Source organism: Nymphaea colorata, chromosome 6 (assembly GCF_008831285.2).
Source record: "Nymphaea colorata isolate Beijing-Zhang1983 chromosome 6, ASM883128v2, whole genome shotgun sequence".
In the NCBI taxonomy this organism is placed as follows: domain Eukaryota; kingdom Viridiplantae; phylum Streptophyta; class Magnoliopsida; order Nymphaeales; family Nymphaeaceae; genus Nymphaea; species Nymphaea colorata.
The window spans coordinates 10,914,215-10,933,859 of NC_045143.1; the positions used below are offsets into that span (position 1 = coordinate 10,914,215).

General features: G+C 39.5%; 1 protein-coding gene across 2 annotated transcripts; it reads left to right on the forward strand.

Annotated features, from left to right (window-relative positions):
* The first annotated feature begins 6,651 nt into the window (after positions 1–6,651).
* On the forward strand, positions 6,652–18,479 carry LOC116256156 (ultraviolet-B receptor UVR8). Of its 2 annotated transcripts, none has more exons than XM_031632396.2 (8): positions 6,652–6,975; positions 7,991–8,146; positions 8,961–9,119; positions 9,832–10,005; positions 10,126–10,257; positions 10,365–10,442; positions 17,882–17,977; positions 18,079–18,479. In XM_031632396.2, exons 1-8 carry the CDS (start codon positions 6,762–6,764, stop codon positions 18,252–18,254), a joined length of 1,185 nt encoding a protein of 394 aa, XP_031488256.1. In that variant the 5' UTR covers positions 6,652–6,761; the 3' UTR covers positions 18,255–18,479. The 2 variants fall into 2 exon arrangements, with proteins under 2 accessions (XP_031488256.1, XP_031488257.1); XM_031632397.2 differs by having other exon boundaries at positions 6,653–6,975; positions 9,835–10,005.
* The last annotated feature ends 1,166 nt before the right edge of the window (positions 18,480–19,645 follow it).

The following is a 19,645-nucleotide window of genomic DNA, read 5'->3' on the forward strand; positions in this document are numbered from 1 at the left end:
ATACACATATATGGCACATGAACTTGAACTTGGACAAAATGTCATAACTTGCATGTTTTGCTTTAAGTGATGACGATGGATATTATATCAGTTTCATTGATGCTCACACTCATTATTACTTTATTGTTTTTTATGGCTTTTAGTTACAAGTACATGAAATTTTTAAGAAGATTAAAACTATAAGTTAAGCATGTGGCTGCCAAGAATATCAAATTTCTATATATAATCAAGTTTTGATCTTTGTCAACAACAATCTAAGGTGAATTTCACTACCATTCTATGTCACATAGGTGCCGGTACGAGTACCGGTGCAGGTACAGGTACAAACCATTTTCTAAAAATTTGAGTGCGGGGTATATATATATATATATATATTACAAACATAATAACATATTCAAAAATCATGATCCAAAATTTATAGATACTACTAAACAAAGAATGAAAGTAGTTAACGTACAAAATATATCAGCTTTCTTGATTCTCCTCAATCGCATCATCAAAATTAGAAGGAACAATAGGTTATGTAAGGTCCATATTAAGAGTATGCAAAACATGTTCTCCTTTATGTTTCACGTTAATGTCCTCTAGATTAACATCCCAATACTTGGGTGATCCGGAACTACAAGTTGCAATATTCTTCTTCTCATGTCTAAAAATGATGTTTTGAATTTTTTCAATTACATTATCCCACATATAATAAACTATATGAAGCATATTCCCTTTTTTATTAGCTTCTCTCAATATTTGCCAAATAAGCTATGTAAACTGTAGAAACTATGTAATCTTATCCCACCATTCATCATCTAAAATACATGTTTTAATTTCTTGAGCTTTCACAATGTCATCACTATGATAAAACTTCCAATCATTGTCAATTACCATAAGTGTTAATGCATGTTTCACATGTTTTATTCTTTTCATCATTACAATAGTGGATGCAAAACGAGTCTCTACTACCTTCAACAATTTCAAATCAGAAAGCTTATTAAATATAACAAGATAGTTGTGGTGGTTTATGATAAAATTTCTGATGTTTCTAACATCATGCTCAAGCTCTTCAATTCATGAACACAATTTAAGAGTATTTGTATCTTCTTTTGATGGGTTGCAAACACTTTTAGTTTTAAGTGCTACATTAAAGTTGTATGCTACACAAGGGGCCCAGAATATGTGACTATACTTGGGATCACTTGCCAAATTCATCATTGTTCGTGGAGAGAGGGAGAGAGAGTATATTTTTCCTAATAATATCACCTATTTGGCAATGTGTGAAGGTCTTCTTTAATGCTATAAAAGGTAAGTATGTCCTTTTTTGTTTCATGAACATTCTTTCTGTGACCACTCTTCACTAAAGTAGATTTTTGTTGTAGAGAAGAAACAACTTGGATGCCTGGCTGCAGCTACCAATTACGTGGTGTAATTGCATGCTTACTGGAACCACACAGTACTTTTAGTATTTTACAATATATATTATCTTATATACACATGGTTCATGTGTATATCTATAGTAATGAATTATTGATGTGCACATCTATAATTCATGGACATGAGAGAATACTATAATACATGGTTACTTTGTCTGGTCCAATAGTCCTACCATTCACTTGTACTTCTTTGAATATGTTTTTCATCATACTAGAACTTTAGCCCATATATATGGGTCTTTTGCAGGGATCTTTGTTTGTGTAACTATCTTCAATTTATGTATAGTAGATACTGTGTAGGTTTTAAGAACCAAAATCAGGATTCTGTGAGAGGCCGTTTGGTACTTGGGATTTTATCACTCCATCCATCCATTATGATACTATATTATTATGTTGCTACACCCTTACGAAACTTCTATTTTTGATAGTTCATGTTCCCTCCATTACTAATTTGAGTCATTTTCAAGGTAAGTCACATGGATACTTTAGTAAGGTCCACGTACCTGTGTTGCTGTATCCTTACCCATACACAAAATGAGTACTTGGACACACTTGAGTACCTTTAAATTCAAACCGTTTAATTTTACTTTGATTTAATTTGTTTCACCTCACTTTTCATTATATTTTTACACTTATTATTCATTAACATACTAATGTTTTTTATTTATGTCGTTTCTTTACTAAAATGTAGCTTTCATTTTTTTTTGTATTATTGTGCATATACATAAATACATCCTGTCGTACCTCCGTACCCACATTTTTTAAAATTGTCGTGTCTATACCTGTATCTTCATACCCGTACCCAAAGCGTACCCACACCCACGTGACTCAGTTTTCAAGTATATGCAGGTCATGCCTGAGGATGTTTGCACTTAAACTTGTCACCTGAATGCGTTAACAGAACACTGTCTGGTGAAACATTTGTGGAATCAAATTTGCATAAGGTTTGCAACTTGAGGTTGACGTCCTTTTTTAACATTCTCTTGCACATGCATGTGAAATTGTGAATCAATGCCTAGGGTAATGAAGTTTCCATCTTTTATTTCGGAAGCCTATAGTCATTGATCATGCGAAATTGTATACCCTTTTTTCCAGGAAATGCTTCGAGATATTCTTCAAAAGCTATTAGCTGCCTATAAAAGAGCTAAGACAGTTTGAAAGGTGAATTCTTCTTTTTACTAATTTTCATGATTGTGCATTGATCGTCTATGGAGGAAAACTCAAATGGTAGAATTTTCTTGTGGTCCTACGCCACATGGGTGCGGGTACGAAATGGGTACGTGTACGGCTGTATGGGTATGGACATGGCGATTTTGAAAATTGTGGGTTTGTGGTTACGACAAATTTTATATTCTAAAAAATGATAAAATGAAAAAAAATATAAATGTGAACATATAATCAACAAAAAATTGAAGGAATAAAGCAATACACAATAGTTCAACAAAATCAATACTAAGAACAAAATAATAAGTTACCAAACAGTTTTTGGGAAACATCTCAACATTATAAGTGCATAAGGGGGCATAACAACTCAGAATATCTGCAAAGCTAATATAAATGTGAAACCAGCATATACTTCATTCCAATTATGGCAATTGTAGACTGCGATAGACTCCGAAGGCTGACTACCCAGTGCCCTGGTGATTGCAGATAGACTCCAATAGAAAAATCATACAAACAAAGCCATCATCCAAGCACCACACCTTATAACAATCAATCAAAGCCATTGCAGATACAATACTCAAACATGAATTCAGTGAACAAACACATAAAAAGGGGTAAAGGAAAGCCTTAGAAAGCATGGTCTTCAACAACATTCAACTAACATTTATGTCGATTAAATGAAAGATTAGGCAAAACTCAAGAGCCACAAGACTATAACTTGCATGTCCACAAAAATAAAGTCTACTAAATCCATCATCCATAGCATTGAACAAGAGTTAAGGTTCAAGATTGATAGATTAACCGTCTAATCTTCAAACAAAAACATCCCCAAATCGGCAAATCCGAAAAACAAAAAAACCCCAAATCAAGAAAATGAAACACTAAGTTTTAATATTGAAAAGAAAAAAATAACACTCACCGTGGGTCGTCGGACGTCGTCGTCGCTGTCGGCCATAGTTGCCAAACTTGCTCTGCTACAGAAATCACTGGTGAAGTGCAGCTTGACTTCTTCTGTTCGATATAAAATCGAATGTTTTTTTTTTTGTTCGGATCGGGTCTGACCCAAACCCAATCCAGCCCGTACTTGGATCTACGTGCCTGTGTACCGGAGCGGGTAGGTGGGTTGAATCCACGTACCCGTGTCACTCAAAAATTAAGAAATCTCTACTTTCTTTTAGCCCATTGACTTATCATGACATATCTTATTCTTTCAATTGCATGGTAATCATGTCATGATTAAGGATAAGAGGAGCAACAGGGTGGTTTTGACAAGGCATAAGAGCAACCATTTGAACATGCCTGTTTCTTCTCCGTAAGGCAATGGCAAGTGGATTCTAAATTTGTAATGCTTGACAGTTGACACTACTGTCTAGGACATTCCTAAGTGGATATTGTCCATCACAAGACAAATTTTAATTCTGCCTGCCTTATAAAGATTATCCTATTTTCCGAAGCTGCATAATGGACAAATCTTGTTGCCTTCCTTTTTCTTCATTTGTTCACCTTTTAAGTTTGAGATATGAGTCCCATTGCATGTGTACGGGACTGTTTTCCTAGTAGGGGAGGGATATGGAACATTTTTTAATTCAGGCATAACAGTAAATATGTACCTTTTGAGGTTGTAAGAGGGTAATGGTTCTAAATACAGTTCAATCGGGTGAGCATGAGACTAGTTTCAGTGCTGAAGTGAATGTTGAATACTTCTCTCTTTCTTTATGGGTCTAAGACTACTTTTAGTGTTTTGAGGTGACACACTCATATGTTTCAACTTGCATATTGGTACACTCTCCTTGTTACATCATGTAGAGTTAACCTTACCGGAGTTTAAACAAAATTTGGTTGCTTAACAGCACTGGCCCATCCGTGGCGCCAATTCCCTCTTTAGTGATTTTTAGGGAATAAGGATTTGCATTTCCCTTTGTAAGAGAGGGCGAGAGATTTATGTCTCTTAATTCAAATATGAAAAAAAATATATCAGATCTTTATTTTCTAGATTTCAACGTTTGCCGAACACTTTAACAAAATTATGTTTTTGAGTCATTAGAAGCAAACGAGTAGGACCGTTTTCTTAATGATAACGTGTTTGGTTCTTAATTGTCTCGGCCAGCCAAGTTAAACTGCTGTCCCCAAGGATCTGTCCGTAATGAGACACCTGCATCCTAACTCGGGGGTTGATCAGAGTTATAGCTTAATTTGCTGAGTTTGCCAACAATGAAAAAGGTCTAGACCTATTAAAATCAATTATAGATTTTTTTTTTTTTGCAATCCAATGTTATAGATATGGTCGTAAGAGTGATTTGATGAAAAATATATATTAAATTAGTTGTTTTCTTACTTAAATAATGTTTTTCTAATAGTAAAAAAATTGAACGGTTTTTATACCATAAAAAAAATTGATGGTATACAAATCAAATAGTTTTACAAATATGATTTGAATTAAAACATGATTTATATTAAATTACTCTTTATAAACGCATTAGTAGGTTCACATTTTCTTTAAAACATATTTTAATAGAAATTTAAGAGGTCTGGTTTTTATCTTTTACCCAAGTGATTTAGTATCTACCAATTACTATAACTATAACTATAACTATAACTATATATATATAATTATTTTTTAGTAAATATCAGACCACTTGAGTAAGAGATATAAACCATACCTATTAAAATCAATTATTGATTTTTTTTTTGCAATCCAATGTTATAGATATGGTCGTAAGAGCGAGTCGTTTTTATACTTAAATAATGTTTTTATAATAGTAAAAAAAATGAAGGGCTTTTATACCATACAAAATTTTGATGGTATAAAAATAAAATAGTTTTACAAACATGATTTGAGTTAAAACATGATTTATACTAAATTAGTTTTTCTAAACGCATTAGAAGGTAAGCATTTTCTTTAAAACATATTTTAATAGAAATTTAAGAGGTCTGGTTTTTATCTTTTGCCCTAGAGATTTAGTACTACCAATTAATATATATATATATATAATTTTTAGTAGATACCAGACCTATTAAAATCAATATTGAATTTTTTTTCTTTTGCAAGCCAATGTTATAGATATGGTGGTAAGAGTGATTTGATGAAAAACACTTATGAAATTAGTAGTTTTCTTAGTTAAATAATGTTTTTATAATGTAAAAGAAATGAACGGCTTTTATCCCATAAAAAATGTTGATGGTATAAAAACAAACATGATTTGAATTAAAATATGATTTATAATAAATTAGTTTTATAAACGCATTAGAAGGTTCATATTTTCTTTAAAAGGTCTGTTTTTTGTCTTTTACCCAAGTGATTTAGTATCTAACAATTACATGCGACGACATTGTATCAACTGGTTTTACGTTAAAAAGGTGTTTATTTAGAGACGATAAGTAATTGAACAAAACAAATCGTGATAATACAATTGCAAGATTTGTTTCTGTTATACTAAATCATGCTCACAATGATGGAATAAGCATTCGAAAAAATTAAATGTGATTAAATTAAATGTGATTACTTTGTGTGAACTGGTTTTACGATAGAAAGACGTTTACAAAAAGAGATAAACATCTGGACAAAAGATCAAACTACAGGATTTTTCTTATGATAAGTAGTTGAACAAAATAAATTGTGATAACATAAATGAAAGATTTATTTTATAATACAATTAAATAAAATTGTGTTTAAAAAACATGATAAGTACTCTAAAAAATTAAATGCAGTAATATATATATATATATATATGCATTGGATGAAACCAACCAATGACTAAAGAGATGGGATGTATGAAAATTTGATCCGACTTGTTTACTATATTTGAGCAGTGAGAAAAGTTGGGTAGCTGTCAAACTGGTGGATTAATGAAAGTCTATCATTAGTTTGATTTATGAATTGTAAATGATGGGTACACGATGCTTAATGACAACTTGATCATGCTCTCTACCAAGGTATCAAAACAGGACTCCATGTGTAAGACAAAAGAAGAAAATTGGAGCTTCTTCTGCACTTACCTCCGGGTATGTCAAGGATCCATGCCGACTGGACCTCTAGTAAAATCGACGGGATTCATATTGGATCGGCTTTAACTTCAGACCCACCCGTCTTCGTCCCTTGTCAGTTGCCACGACGTCAGGGACCTGTCCGGTTTTCTTTCCCGTCTGCAGTCGATCAACAGGCATTAGGCAAGCATGGAAGAGGAAGAAGAGAGGCAGAACCTTCCTGGCGAGGAACATTCAGGAAGAGGAGGAGGAGGGGCCTGGAGTTGGGGAGCAGGCTCAGAAGGTCAGCTTGCGACCGGGAGGCTGGACGATGAACCTGTCCCTCAGTTTCTGCCCTCGCTTTCCTCAGTCCTCCCCATCTCTCAAATCGCTTGTGGTGGTGCTCATGCCATTGCCCTCACCAGTAAACAGTTCTTCTACCCCCTTCATCTTTCACGGTTATGTTCAACACCCTTGGTAGTAATCAATTTTTGTCCATTTCTATCCTCTGTGTGCTGGGCAGTTTAGAGTTTTGACGTCAAACTCTTCCTTGGTTTTGTTGCCATTCTCTTTTACATGAAACCTTTCACAGTCGCCTTTCTGTTGTGGAACACTCAATGTGTCCACAAAACTAGGATTGTTTGGGATATTGTATTAATTGGTTGAGCAAAATGTTTCCAGCTATCCTTTTTTCCCGATGAAATAGGTTTGGAGGGACTTACTGGTGCAGAAACTTGGGTAGTCTGGGTTATTTCATTCAAGGGAAGAATATATATGTCACAATTTGTTTTGGGCAAAATTGGATGTGGATTAATCATTTTGTGGAGGAAAGTGGGTAACACTTTGGCATATTGCGTTATAAAGAAGAATATGATGTCCCAAGTTAGCCCTTTTTCCCTAGGTAAATGATCTATTCACACATTTGTCAGCATAATTATGTGCATCAGATAGCCCGTTAAAGGGTGCAGGGATGGCGGATGGGCCTTTAGACCCAGAAAACTGATGTAATTTGTAAGACGGGATAGTGAATTGTACTTCCAGTAAGAAATCATCTTAACTTTCCCAGGACTAAGGGTGTGGATATCCAAACTCTCGGTTGCTATTGTTGCCTGAGTAGTGTAGTATTTCTACTCTTAACTCACTCATTTAGCTTTTTCGTTGGCCTTAGCACTGTCCAATTCATTCTACACCAACCTAGTATTCTAGAAAGCAACTTTCCCTTCTTGATGCCATGGTTCTGATATTGCATGACGTTTCATCTTTTTGTGGCAGTGGGCAAGTGAACTTATGGTAGAGACCGTCTTATTTTGTTGCCTGAAAATGGTTGTCAGTTACCTGATGCGTGCATAAGTGTCATGAATGTGCGCATGTCGATTGTCTCCCTGCAACTATGATTTGAATGAAAACGACACTCGAAAGATAAAAATTTGTTCTTTCAGGCAATGGGAGTGTTATGACATGGGGTCGTGGAAAATCTGGCCAACTCGGTCATGGGGATTCTGAGAATCAGTTGCAACCAAAGGTTGTTGAGTTATTGAAGGATACAGTTATACGTAGTGTTGCTGCTGGATGGAATCATTCGGGCTTTGTATCTGGTTTGTCATTCTTGACTCTGTATATGGATGCTTCGTTAAACTCTTCCTGCATGAGAAACTTTCAACTTTAATTTAATTCAGGACTTTCAGGATGGTGAAATTTTGTTTTTATTTATTAGTCTGTTAGAGCTTGATTTATCATCTAAAATTATTCATCAGCCGTCATGTTTGTCTTCTTTGGGACTTTCTTATTTCAAGAATTGTGTGTTGCATAAAACTTGCACGAATTTTAGCAAAGGAATGCCTTAAGCTTTTCACTTGAAAGTTGAAACACCTATATGAAGCAATTCAAAGTTTGAGAATGGCATCACTTTTTTATGAGTGTTACTATGTTCCTTGCATCAAAAGAATATACTGCATGTTATCTCTGGCATCCAAGTCTTTTACATAGCTCTGGTTCCCTAGAAATGCATTGTTTGAATAAACAATGACTTTGAAACCCTATGCAAGTTTTTTTCATGCTTGTGCTTGAGAAATCAATATTTGATGCTGTGCCATTGATGGTAATTTTTGGAAGAAGAATCTTTTATTCTCTCATGGTTTCATGTCAAATGTAAGCTAGTTTCTTATTGGTACGAGTACCCCGTTTCCTTCATCTGAGATTTTACCTTCCTTCATGTTAGTAGTAGGTAATTTTTTACTTGAAATATGACTTCTTTCACTTATGTTCACAGATGCTCCTGTTAGATTTCTGTGATCTTACATTGACTCTGTAGTCTCTGTTAATCTCACACATGCTCCTGTTTGCTAGCTGTTTCTGCCTGGTCATTTGTGAAATCTTGGCTTACTAGTTTTTACCTCTCTACCATATCAGATATAGGATGTCTTTACACCTGCGGCGATGGATCATATGGACAGCTAGGACATGGTGATTATGAGACACAAAGTCTTCCTCTCAAAGTCTTATATTTTAATTCCAAGCATGTTGCACAGGTGACGTTTGGAATGCGCCATTCACTGGTTCTACTAGAAGGTAATGAAGAGCATCACACTTAATTTCCTTTATGTTTATGCCCGTTTACTCTCTCTGTCTGTCTCTCTCTCTCTCTCTCTCTCTATATATATATATATATATATATATATATATATATATATATATATATATATATATATATATATATATATTCTATGTGTGTGTGTGTGTGCTTTGAGATATCATTTTATTTGTTTGAACTACAGAATGGAATGACAGCAGTGTGCAAGAATAGATTGATTCTTTAACCTCTGTTATTTGATGTTTAACCTAGCATTTGTCAGTCTTGACATATTCCTATGAGTCTACTGTATTAGAAACTTACCTAATAAGAATGGTCTGAGAATACCAGAAGTTGCTACTGTAATTAAATTCTGATCTCTTTAGCTAGGAATATGTGAAATGTGAAAATGAAGAAAAACATGGTTCATTTTAATCAAGAAGATTTCTTTCTTTGAATTGCTTATTACTTCATAAATTGCTTGCAAAACTTGGGTATGCTTGTTTGTTACAAAGAATAATATTCATGAGGCCTCCATTAGGTGTGTTTTCTTAACTCATAACTTTAGGAGTATAAGGCAGAAACCATTGCCTTCTGACAGGGAACAGTGGCTTTTTAGGTAAACTTTTATAGGAATTGCTCTTGTCAAAAGGCATGAAGTTCTTCTGTGACCTGTTTGATGAAATTGGTGAAGGTTGTCAAATTGGACAGCAGGGCCTCCAGGTGAGCTGGTTTATTCATTTGGTTCTGCAAGGCATGGGCAACTTGGTGTGGCAGTTGAAAAGGGATTTAGATCCTACAATCTTCCTCAAGTTGTCAATGGATTTGGGGAAGATCATATTACTGTAATATGTGCAAATGGCGACCAAAGTGCTGCATTGTCTGGTTAGTTGAAAATAACTGATATGATTCATGCTTCATAGTTAATATGTACACAAAAGTAGCTTCAAATGGCCTTTCAATAATATTTTAAGGTGGTTCATCTTTATTGTTATCTTTTTCCAGGGGAAGGTCATTTATATACATGGGGAAGGGGATTTGGTGGAACATCTAACATTCCTGTTCCTCAGCTTTTAACTTCACATTTGGCCTTTTCTCAAGTTGCATTGGGCTGGAACCATGCATTGTTATTGACTTGTATGCTTCCTGCCACAACTAGCAATCAATTTGTTTTCTTTAATTTTTTCATAAGGTCAACTTTCACAGCTGTACTTGCAGAAAGTCTAACATTGTGATGGATTCAGACACTGGTGAAGTATTTATGCTTGTTGGTGCTCGTCATGGAAAGTTCAGTGGCTCCGAGTTCAAGAACCTGGAGTCTGGTACACTTACTGTGTTCTTTTCTATTTCTCTTTACTAAGAAATAAGAATTGGTTGGTTCGTTTTTCAATCATTTCTTTAAGCAATATCATTTTAGGTTCAGAGCTGATTTTTAAGGTCATATTTGGAAGTGTGTGTGGTTATATCCAAGAACTGTAATCCCCTATCCTCTAGGCATGGGTTGGCCACTTTTCTGCCAAGATGATCTTATATAGCCTGAATGGGATACGACTTCAGATTATATAACAGGTCTAGGCACATTGCTTGCAAGTCCCTGTGTTAAGATTAACACGAAAACATGGATTCCATCTTATGTGCACTTGTTTCTCAGATGCTAATCTGATGTGGATTTTTCAGTCTTAAGGTGTGGAGCATGAACTGATTTCAGTCTGTCCAGCTAAGTGTTTTGGGAAGGAGAAAACACCCTCAATTAAGAGATTATTTATGAACACTTACCCATCTCTACACATAAATGGACCATTTATCTGGCTGTTCAATTCATGTATGTGCACCATGAACCAGTTCAATTTGGTGGAAAATCTTAATCTAAATTCAGTAAGGTGATCTTGCAATTCAACTGGATTAGCAAATAACATTGTAAGATATATTCTGAGAGCACGGTTACCACTATCACTGCTTTGCCATTCTCGTCAGTAACATGAGCTTCCAGCTCTGACATTCTAAGACCAGATATTGCTCCTTCTTCATCAAACCATCACATGATAAACAGAGTATGAATCTCAGCTTCAGACTGGTATGGGCACTTTTAGAAGCTATTTAGAGGCTGTTACCTGTATAAGACTGTTTTGTCACTGGCAGCAGCGTCAGGTATTTTCTTCAATTTGGGTCAACTGGATTTTGGACCTGGGTCAGCCCATTTTTCTATCTACAAATGTAACAAATTTTGCTCAACTGCTTACAGCCTATGTCACATAGGTACGGGTACGGGTACTAACTATTAACATAGAAAATATATATCAACAGCTCTTGCAGCAGTGTGTTTAAGAAACCTATGAAAACCTTTAAACATATTGACAACCAAACAGCCCCCTAGTCAAACATGAACATCAATCGAATTTTCACATCCAAAGAATAAAATAAAAAGTAAGGTGGAAAAAATTAAATCAAAGTAAAATTAAACAGTTTGGATCTATAGGTACCCAAGTGTCAAAGTACCCATTTTGTATACGGGTAGGGCGACACGGGTACGTGGACCTTACTGAAGTACATGACTTGGCTTACAACATCACACTGCATTTGTTGTGTCTTAAATAAATGATTTTTTGCTAGTGTGGTGTAATTGTGTTACGATCCATGTATGGATCATGGTGTCCAGTAGGAGTCAAATGGGGTTGAGCATCAGGATCTGTTTTCTTTATGTTTTTATGTTAAACTAATCCAACATGGATCTGCTTTTGGTAGGAGTTGGTCCGGTCCGGACCCGCAGTGCTTTATACTTAAGCTTGTGTTTTGCCCTAATTAAGCATGAATTAGCATTGGCTTTTCTCTCTCTTTGTGTTCCTTCTCTTTCTTTCTTGTATGCACCTTGTTAGCCCATGGCTAACAATTGGTATCCGAGCCAGCCATGGCCGAGCCGCCGACGACCGATGAACAAGACAGGGGCCCTCTCAGTAACGCCGCTTTGGCCGCAGTGGAAGCTCACCGTGCCTAGACCGAGGAGACGATTATTGAGGTAAACCGGCGATTGCAGAACATGGAATGCTGCCAGGTTGAGGCTGAGACTCGCCTTCATGCAGTTATTGCAGTGGGCTTTCGTGATCTGTTGCAGCAGCCTTTCCCGTGCTCCTCACTTCCGTCGGCCACCTCCCTAGGCAGCACTCCGCCCCGCAACCTCCCTCCCAACGGCCGTTCGCCAGCGTGCATAGCACTCAGTTTACTCTAAACCCCCAACGTAGTCGATGTCGGCCATGAACCGCCTGCCCCTATGCTCAGTACTGTTCCCCTTTTTTCGTCTCCTACCATCGGCTCCAGTGTCGCCTTTGGCTCATTCGGGTCGGCCATCTCCACCAGCAACGCTTTGCCCACTGCGACATAGATCTTCGGGCTCGTCGGCGTGGACGTAGGGACCATTCGCTGGCACAGCAACAACCGGCCCGACTTCGCTGTGGGGTTCGCCCCTAATTCCACTGAACCTAACTCTTTCACCGGCGCTTATGGGGACACGATTCAAGCTCGCCAAGATAGATTTTCCTCAATTCAGTGGAGAAGACCTACATAGTTTGATATTTAAAGCCAAACAATTCTTTGAGTGCCATGGGATCTTGGAGACGATAAAGGTGGCTCATGCTGCCATGAATTTCGACGAGGCAGGCTCAACACGGACGCCCAGATTGGAGGTCTTTGATAGCAGTCATGGCAGCGCGCTTCGGGCCTTCGGTTTACATTAATTATAACATAGAGCTCTCCAAGATATGGCAGAAGCGCTCAGTTGTCGAATATCAAGAGCGTTTCGAAGAACTTAGCAACATGGTTCGAGGCTAGCCTATGGATGCTTTGATTGGCGTTTTGTGGGGGGATTAAAAGAGGAGATCCGTATTGAGGTGCAAGGCATGCGACCCCTCAACTTGCATGATTGTTTTGCGATGACTCGCATGGTGGAAGAGAAACATTGTTGATATCAGACACTAGGCCTGGGGCCAACCATTGTTCGTTCCCAAACCATAGCCCATACGGGCCCAGAGGCACATCTACCCAGGGTGAACATGGGAAAACCAACGAGCCACCCATTATTCACCGCCTCACCCTTGAACAAATACGTGAAAAACGTCATCAAGGTATTTGTTTTCAATGTGGTCAACCATGGACTCCGGGCCACGCCTGTAGGCGACTCCACATGTACCTAGTTGAGGAAGAAGACGACGATGCCCCTGGAGAGAACTTACGCGATTGGGGGCAGCTCGATGAAGAACTCACACATTTTCCCAAAATACCCCTCCATGCTCTATCGGGACACAAGGTGCCGCAGTTGATGCGCTTTGAAGGTCGACTTCGAGGTCAGACGGTCAATTTACTTGTGGATACTGGCTCCACGCACAATTTCATTTGTGAGAATTCCGCTAAAGCCCTTGGGTGCAAAATAGACCACCAACTTGCGTTTGATGTGGTCGTGGGAGATGGGAGTGCACTAAAATGTAAAGGGCGGTGCACCAACGACAAGTTGGAGATCTAAGGCCCTGGTTTTTCAATGCACTTGTATATACTAGCCATGGCAGGAGCAGATCTTGTCTTGGGCATCCACTGGTTGAAAGGACTGGGTGAGGTCATGTGAGACTTCATCAACATGAAAATGCACTTTATACAACCAGATGGGACGCGCCTAACCTTGGCGGCTATTCCAAGACAACCAGTTAAGAAAGCCACCACCTCCAAAATGCTACATGGGGCAACCGCTTCCTACGTGTTACTCCTAGCCAACACAGTTGCAGAAGAGAGGTCGCCTCCCAATCTCACTGCCGCGCGATTACCTGCCCTGTTAGAGGAATTTTTCGATGTGTTTGATGTGCCCCACGGGTTACCTCCTCCCCGCGCCTATGACCACCACATGGAGCTTCAGTCGGGAGTAGAAGTAGTGAAGAGGAGGCCATACAGGTATAATCCGACCCAACGTGATGCCCTAATTCGATTGGTGCAGGAGATGTTAGAAGAGGGCATTATTCAGCCCAGTCCCAGCCCCTTTGCGTCTCCCGCTCTCCTTGTTCGCAAGAAGGATGCTAATTAGTGATTTTGTGTGGACTACCGCGCCTTAAATGCGATCACTGTGAAAGATTGTTATCCAATTCCTATTATGGAAGATCTCCTAGATGCACTCAAAGGCGCAGCCCTGTTTGGTTCCAAACTAGATCTTCGAGCCAAACATCACCAGATCCGGATTGCACCGTAGGATGGCCCCAAGATAGCCTTCTTGACGTCGGATGGCCACTATGAGTTCTGCGTAATGTCGTTCGGTCTCACGAACTCCTCAACGACATTCCAATCTCTCATGAACGATATCTTTTGACCGCACTTGCACAGGTTTGTCCTCGTCTTCTTTGATGACATCCTTGTCTTTAGTGCAGATGACGAGACCCATTTAAATCATCTGCGGGCTAGGTCACACGGATACGTGGGTTTAGCCCACGTATCTGTATCGATACGCTGATACGGAAATTCAGACATGGATACGGCGTGGATATGTTTTAGATCGGGTCTGGGTCAGATCCGAACCCAAAAAACCCGATTTTAAGTTAGATGGAGCTCTTCTCCCTTTCACCCGACGAGGTCTCCTGTTAGGGTTTATGCAGCAGACAGTCGGCAATGATGGCGGGCGACGGGGATGACTTCCGACAACCCAAGGCAACGTCTGGTCGTGTCCGGCAGCAGCCGGCGACGGATAGGTAAGTGGGTTTTTTTTTTTTCTTTTTTTTTTCGATATTAGAAGTTAGGGTTCGTGTTCTTCATTTGGGGTTTTTTTCTGTTTTTGGATTTGTCGATTTGGGGAGGTTCTCTTTGGGGTTTTTTTTCTGTTTTTCTTTTCGATATTAGAAGTTTTGATTTCTTGTTGCATGATTTTTACAACTGCACAATACATATCAATGAGTTCTTGTTAATTAGGGAATACTTGTATGATTTTCCCTGTTGTTCACTTGAAGAGTAAACTCACTATCAGCAGAGACCATTTCTAATTTTTGAGAATATTATATTTTCCGTATCAGCGTATCCGAGACTTGTGAAAATTGTCGTATTTGCACCCGTATCGCACCCGCACCCGAGTGACTTAGCCTGCGTGTGGTTCTATCCACCCTGCAACAACATACCCTCCACACCAAGTTCTCCATGTGCTCATTCGAGATGGATCAGGTCACATACCTCAGCCATGTTATCGGCAAGGGCAGCGTGAGGATGGAAGATGACAAAGGTTTAGCCGTATGTAATTGGGCCACACCGCAGTCGGTTAGGGAGTTACATGGCTTCCTGGGACTGGCAGGGTACTACCGCAAGTTCGTGCGAAACTTCGGGAGTATTGCAGCGCCACTGACACAACTGACAAAAAGAGACCAGTTTAGGTGGACAGCCCAGGCTAAGGAAGCGTTCGCCAAGCTCAAACAGGCCATCACGTCGGCGCCGGTCCTACGCATGTCCAATTTCACTATGCAGTTTGAGGTGGTGAAGGACAGTTTTGAGCCAAGACCAGCACCCGGTGGCTTTCTTCAGTCTCGCCATGGGACCCGCTTTCTGCAGTAAATCAGCCTATGAGCATGAGCTCATTGCTATGGTGTTGGCAGTTCTCAGATGGCGTCATTACTTGTTGGGCCAGAAATTTGTGGTGCTGACGGACCACCACAGTCTGAGTTATTGCCTCCAACAACAAACATTAGTACCCGCCGGTGCAGCGTTGGGTAATGAAACTACTCAACTTTGATTTGGATATTCGACATCGTAGTGGAGAGAAAATACGACAACAGATGGACTATCTCGGCAATTGCATGAAGGGAGAGGTTTTTGGACCTTATCGGCCATTCACTATGACACTAAGGTGGATATTCAACAAGCTCACCAGTCGACAACGTCGGTGCAGAGGATACAAATCGAGTTAATATAGGATCCCACAAGGCAATATGGCTATGAAAGGCACCCCCCTTATCTCTACTTTGCAATCGGGTATTTATCCCCCCCAAGAGAGCCTTGCTAGGTACTTTGATCTCACGTTTTTACAATTCTAAAAGTGTAGGTCATGAAGGAGTAGAAGGGACGTATTGGCGCTTAAGGGCACCGTTTTTTTGACTGGGGATGAAGTGTGAAGTGTGAAGTTCGGGAGTATGTGCGACAATGTGATGTATGCCAACGCAATAAGTATGAGACCACGAGGCCCGTGGGGTTCCTGCAGCCCCTTCCTATTCCCGAGCAGATTTGGGAAGACATATCCATGAATTTTATCGAAGGCTTACCCCGCTCTCACGGTAAGTCCGTTATATTGCACACCCATTTTCAGCCAAAACAGTGGCGTAGACTTTTCAAGAGCAAGTGAGAAGGCTGCACGGGATGCCACGATCCATCGTAAGTGACCGTGACTCTGTGTTCCTTAGTGCTTTTTGGCAGGAGTATTTCAGTCTTCAAGGGGCTCAACTGGAGATGAATACTGCCTATCATCCGCTAACAGACGGACAGACAGAGGTAGTATACCGAAGCCTTGAGACTTATTTGAGGTGTTTCGTCGGGGAGCGCACCAAAACTACTAATCTTGGGCAGAGTTTGCTTATAATACGAGCTGACATACCTCCATGAACATCACCCCCTTTGAGGCTGTTTATGGCCGACCCCCACCACGATTCGATGGTATCAGTTGGGTACACCTAGCAGCCGCACGAAATCACATGGTGATCCAATACAAGCGGCATCATCGAGCACTTCAGTTTCAATAAGAGGAATGGGTATTCCTAAGGCGACCTCCCCAACGCTTAGTAGGGATGCGAGGGGCAAGTCAAAGTAAGCTGCTTTCAAGGTATGTTGGTCCTTATAAAATTTTAAAAAGGGTAGGCAATCTTGCCTACGAGTTGCAGCTACCATCAGGTAGCACCAAACATCTGGTCTTTCATGTATCCAAACTAAAAGCGTGCCTCAAGTCGCCTACCGAAGGGGAAGTAGCAGCAGCACCCGCCTTGGTGACTCCCACCGGCATCCATCCCTTACGTCGAGTAGGAGTAAGACGGCTCAAAGTGGACAGGAAGTGGAAATGGTAGTGGCTTATTGAATGATTAACCGAGGACGATTTACCAGCTACATGAGAGGACCCAGAGGATATATAGGGGTAATTTCCCTCATTCACACCTTGTGGACAAGGTGTTCTTAAAAGGGGGGAGTATTTGTTACGATCCATGTATGGATCATGGTGTCCAGTAGGAGTCGGATGGGGTTGAGCATCAGTATCTGTTTTCTTAATGTTTTTATGTTAGACTAATCCAATATGGATCTGCTTTTGGTAGGAGTCGGTCCGGTCCTGATCCGCAGTGCTTTATACTTAAGCTTGTGTTTTGCCCTAATTAAGCATGAATTAGCATTCTCTCTCTCTCTGTTTTCCTTCTCTTTCCCTCTTGTACGCACCTTGTTAGCCGACGGCTAACAAATTGGTATGTGAAATTCCTTACATGTCTATGTGTGCATGCATCTTGATATCTGTTCACATTGACCTTGATGTTTTTTTCTTATCATCCCCTTCATCCTTCACAACTATCTCATGTCCCATTGCTGCGCGTAGGACTGTGTGACCTAGTTGAGAATATAAGGTGTTATGGCTGTGGAAAACCTTAACTATTTTGGACTGGCATATGTGCCTATTTCTTGATGAACAAGATATAACAGAAAACTTTATGCATGAGGGATCCCTTGAAAATTTTTTGACTCGTTAATTTGTTTTATTCTTATAACTTTCTTTCGTTATTTGTAGTTGGTGCTGTCCCACATATGCATGACATAACTGCTTTATATGGTTTGAAGGCAACAATGATTGCAGCTGGTGCTGAGCATTCTGTTCTGGTATCAGGTTAGTGCAGCCTGACATGACTTCTTCCATATACTTTCTGCAGCACTAGATCTGATCAATCTTGTCTTTTACCCTCTCTGTGTGGTGATCTATGATTCCAGAATGTGGGGACATCATGTCATGGGGCTGGGGAGAGCATGGACAACTGGGCTTAGGGGGTACATGTGATCAGGCAACTCCTCAGATTGTTCGAATTTGCAATAGACCATCTAATTCATCAATTAGCTTCAGAGTTTATTGTGGGAGTGGCTTTACTTTCACTGTGGGTGCTACATAGTTCCAACTGCACCTCAAGCTTTTCAAATCAGCTTGTAAGGGCCCTGCCTATATGTAACTGTTATAGATGCTACTAAGTTCCTTTTTCATGTAATTGTGATGTGGAAGATTTATGCCTGCAAGTTCATGTAATTGTCATGCAGTCAGGTTTCTAAAGTAGTTTTTTATGCAAAAGGTTCCTGTGAATGTTTATGCTACCATATTCATCATGTTTTCTTTTGAATTCCGTATCCACCTTTTTCTCTCCCTCTGCTTGCGTGTTTAGCAAAGGAATGAGGTTAACCTATCACTTCGGTTCAGTCGTCTCAAATCGGGCATCCGGCATCTGAAAGTTTTCTACCTTGGCTTGCTTGATTTTCACGGATCATGGCTCAGTCAGTAAGATTTTCTTTTTTGGATTTTATGTTCAAAAATGGTTTGACTTAAGACTTAAGAGAGACACGGTTGCTCAGTGCTATTTGGGCCTGTCATGAGACCGAACAATTTGCTTGAGATATGATCCACATCAATTTTGGCTCATCTTGGTTTGAGCCAAAGCTGATAAGATACCTTTACTAATTCTGTTTGCTACTCTTTACACGTAATTTCGTTTCCTTGCGTCGATTAATATGGAAGCTGGTTCCTATTTTTGACTTTTTTATTTTATTTAGCAGTTATATGAAGTATCAATAGAAGTGGTTGGAACAAATGATTCTGCATTATCCACATATTATGACCCTTGATCTCTCTTCTTTCTATTAAGATTATTTAGTCCTCTTGAGAATCGATTTTCTAATCTCACATTGAGAGAGAAATAGCTGTTGATGGAACATTATTGGTGGCAGCCTTCAATCAAGAGATAGAGAGGGAAAGACTAGAAAGAGAACTCAAAAACTAGCTTAAGCATGCCAGCAAGAGAGGCAGCCTTGGCAGGAGACTGAGAGAGAGATGGAGGAGTACTGATGCGGGGGTGGCTACAGAGAAGGAGGGATGCCCTGGTGGTCATTGGTTGTTGGAGAGACTTAGAGAGAGAGAGAGAGAGAGAGAGAGAGAGAGAGAGGGATTTTTGTGAAGAAATGAGTCAAAGGGGTTTTCTCTTTTGAAAATCGTTTTCTTAAAGCTATGAAGTTCAGCTCCATTTAACATTGTGAAGTTGGCATAAAAAAAAAAATTGTATGGATGTAGTTAACAACGTGATAAAGGGTGCCCAAAGCATAAGCTTCAGGTAATCAGTGCTCATCAGCGTGGTCCATGCACTTCAGATGGTTGAAGCATACATATGCATCAATCTCTTTTGCGCTTCATGCCCTTGCATCAATGCATCACATATCGGAGCGCGCACACTTAACGACATTGGATATATGTGGATGTGTCTCTTTACCTTTACAATTGCAGGGTCATATGTTCTCTTGA

Coding starts and splice junctions, on each gene's coding strand:
- LOC116256156 (XM_031632396.2), top strand. CDS start 6,762: ATGGAAGAGGAAGAAGAGAGGCAGAACCTTCCTGGCGAGGAACATTCA. Junction 6,976..7,990: donor TCATGCCATTGCCCTCACCA/GTAAACAGTTCT, acceptor TTGTTCTTTCAG/GCAATGGGAGTGTTATGACA. Junction 10,443..17,881: donor GTTCAAGAACCTGGAGTCTG/GTACACTTACTG, acceptor CGTTATTTGTAG/TTGGTGCTGTCCCACATATG.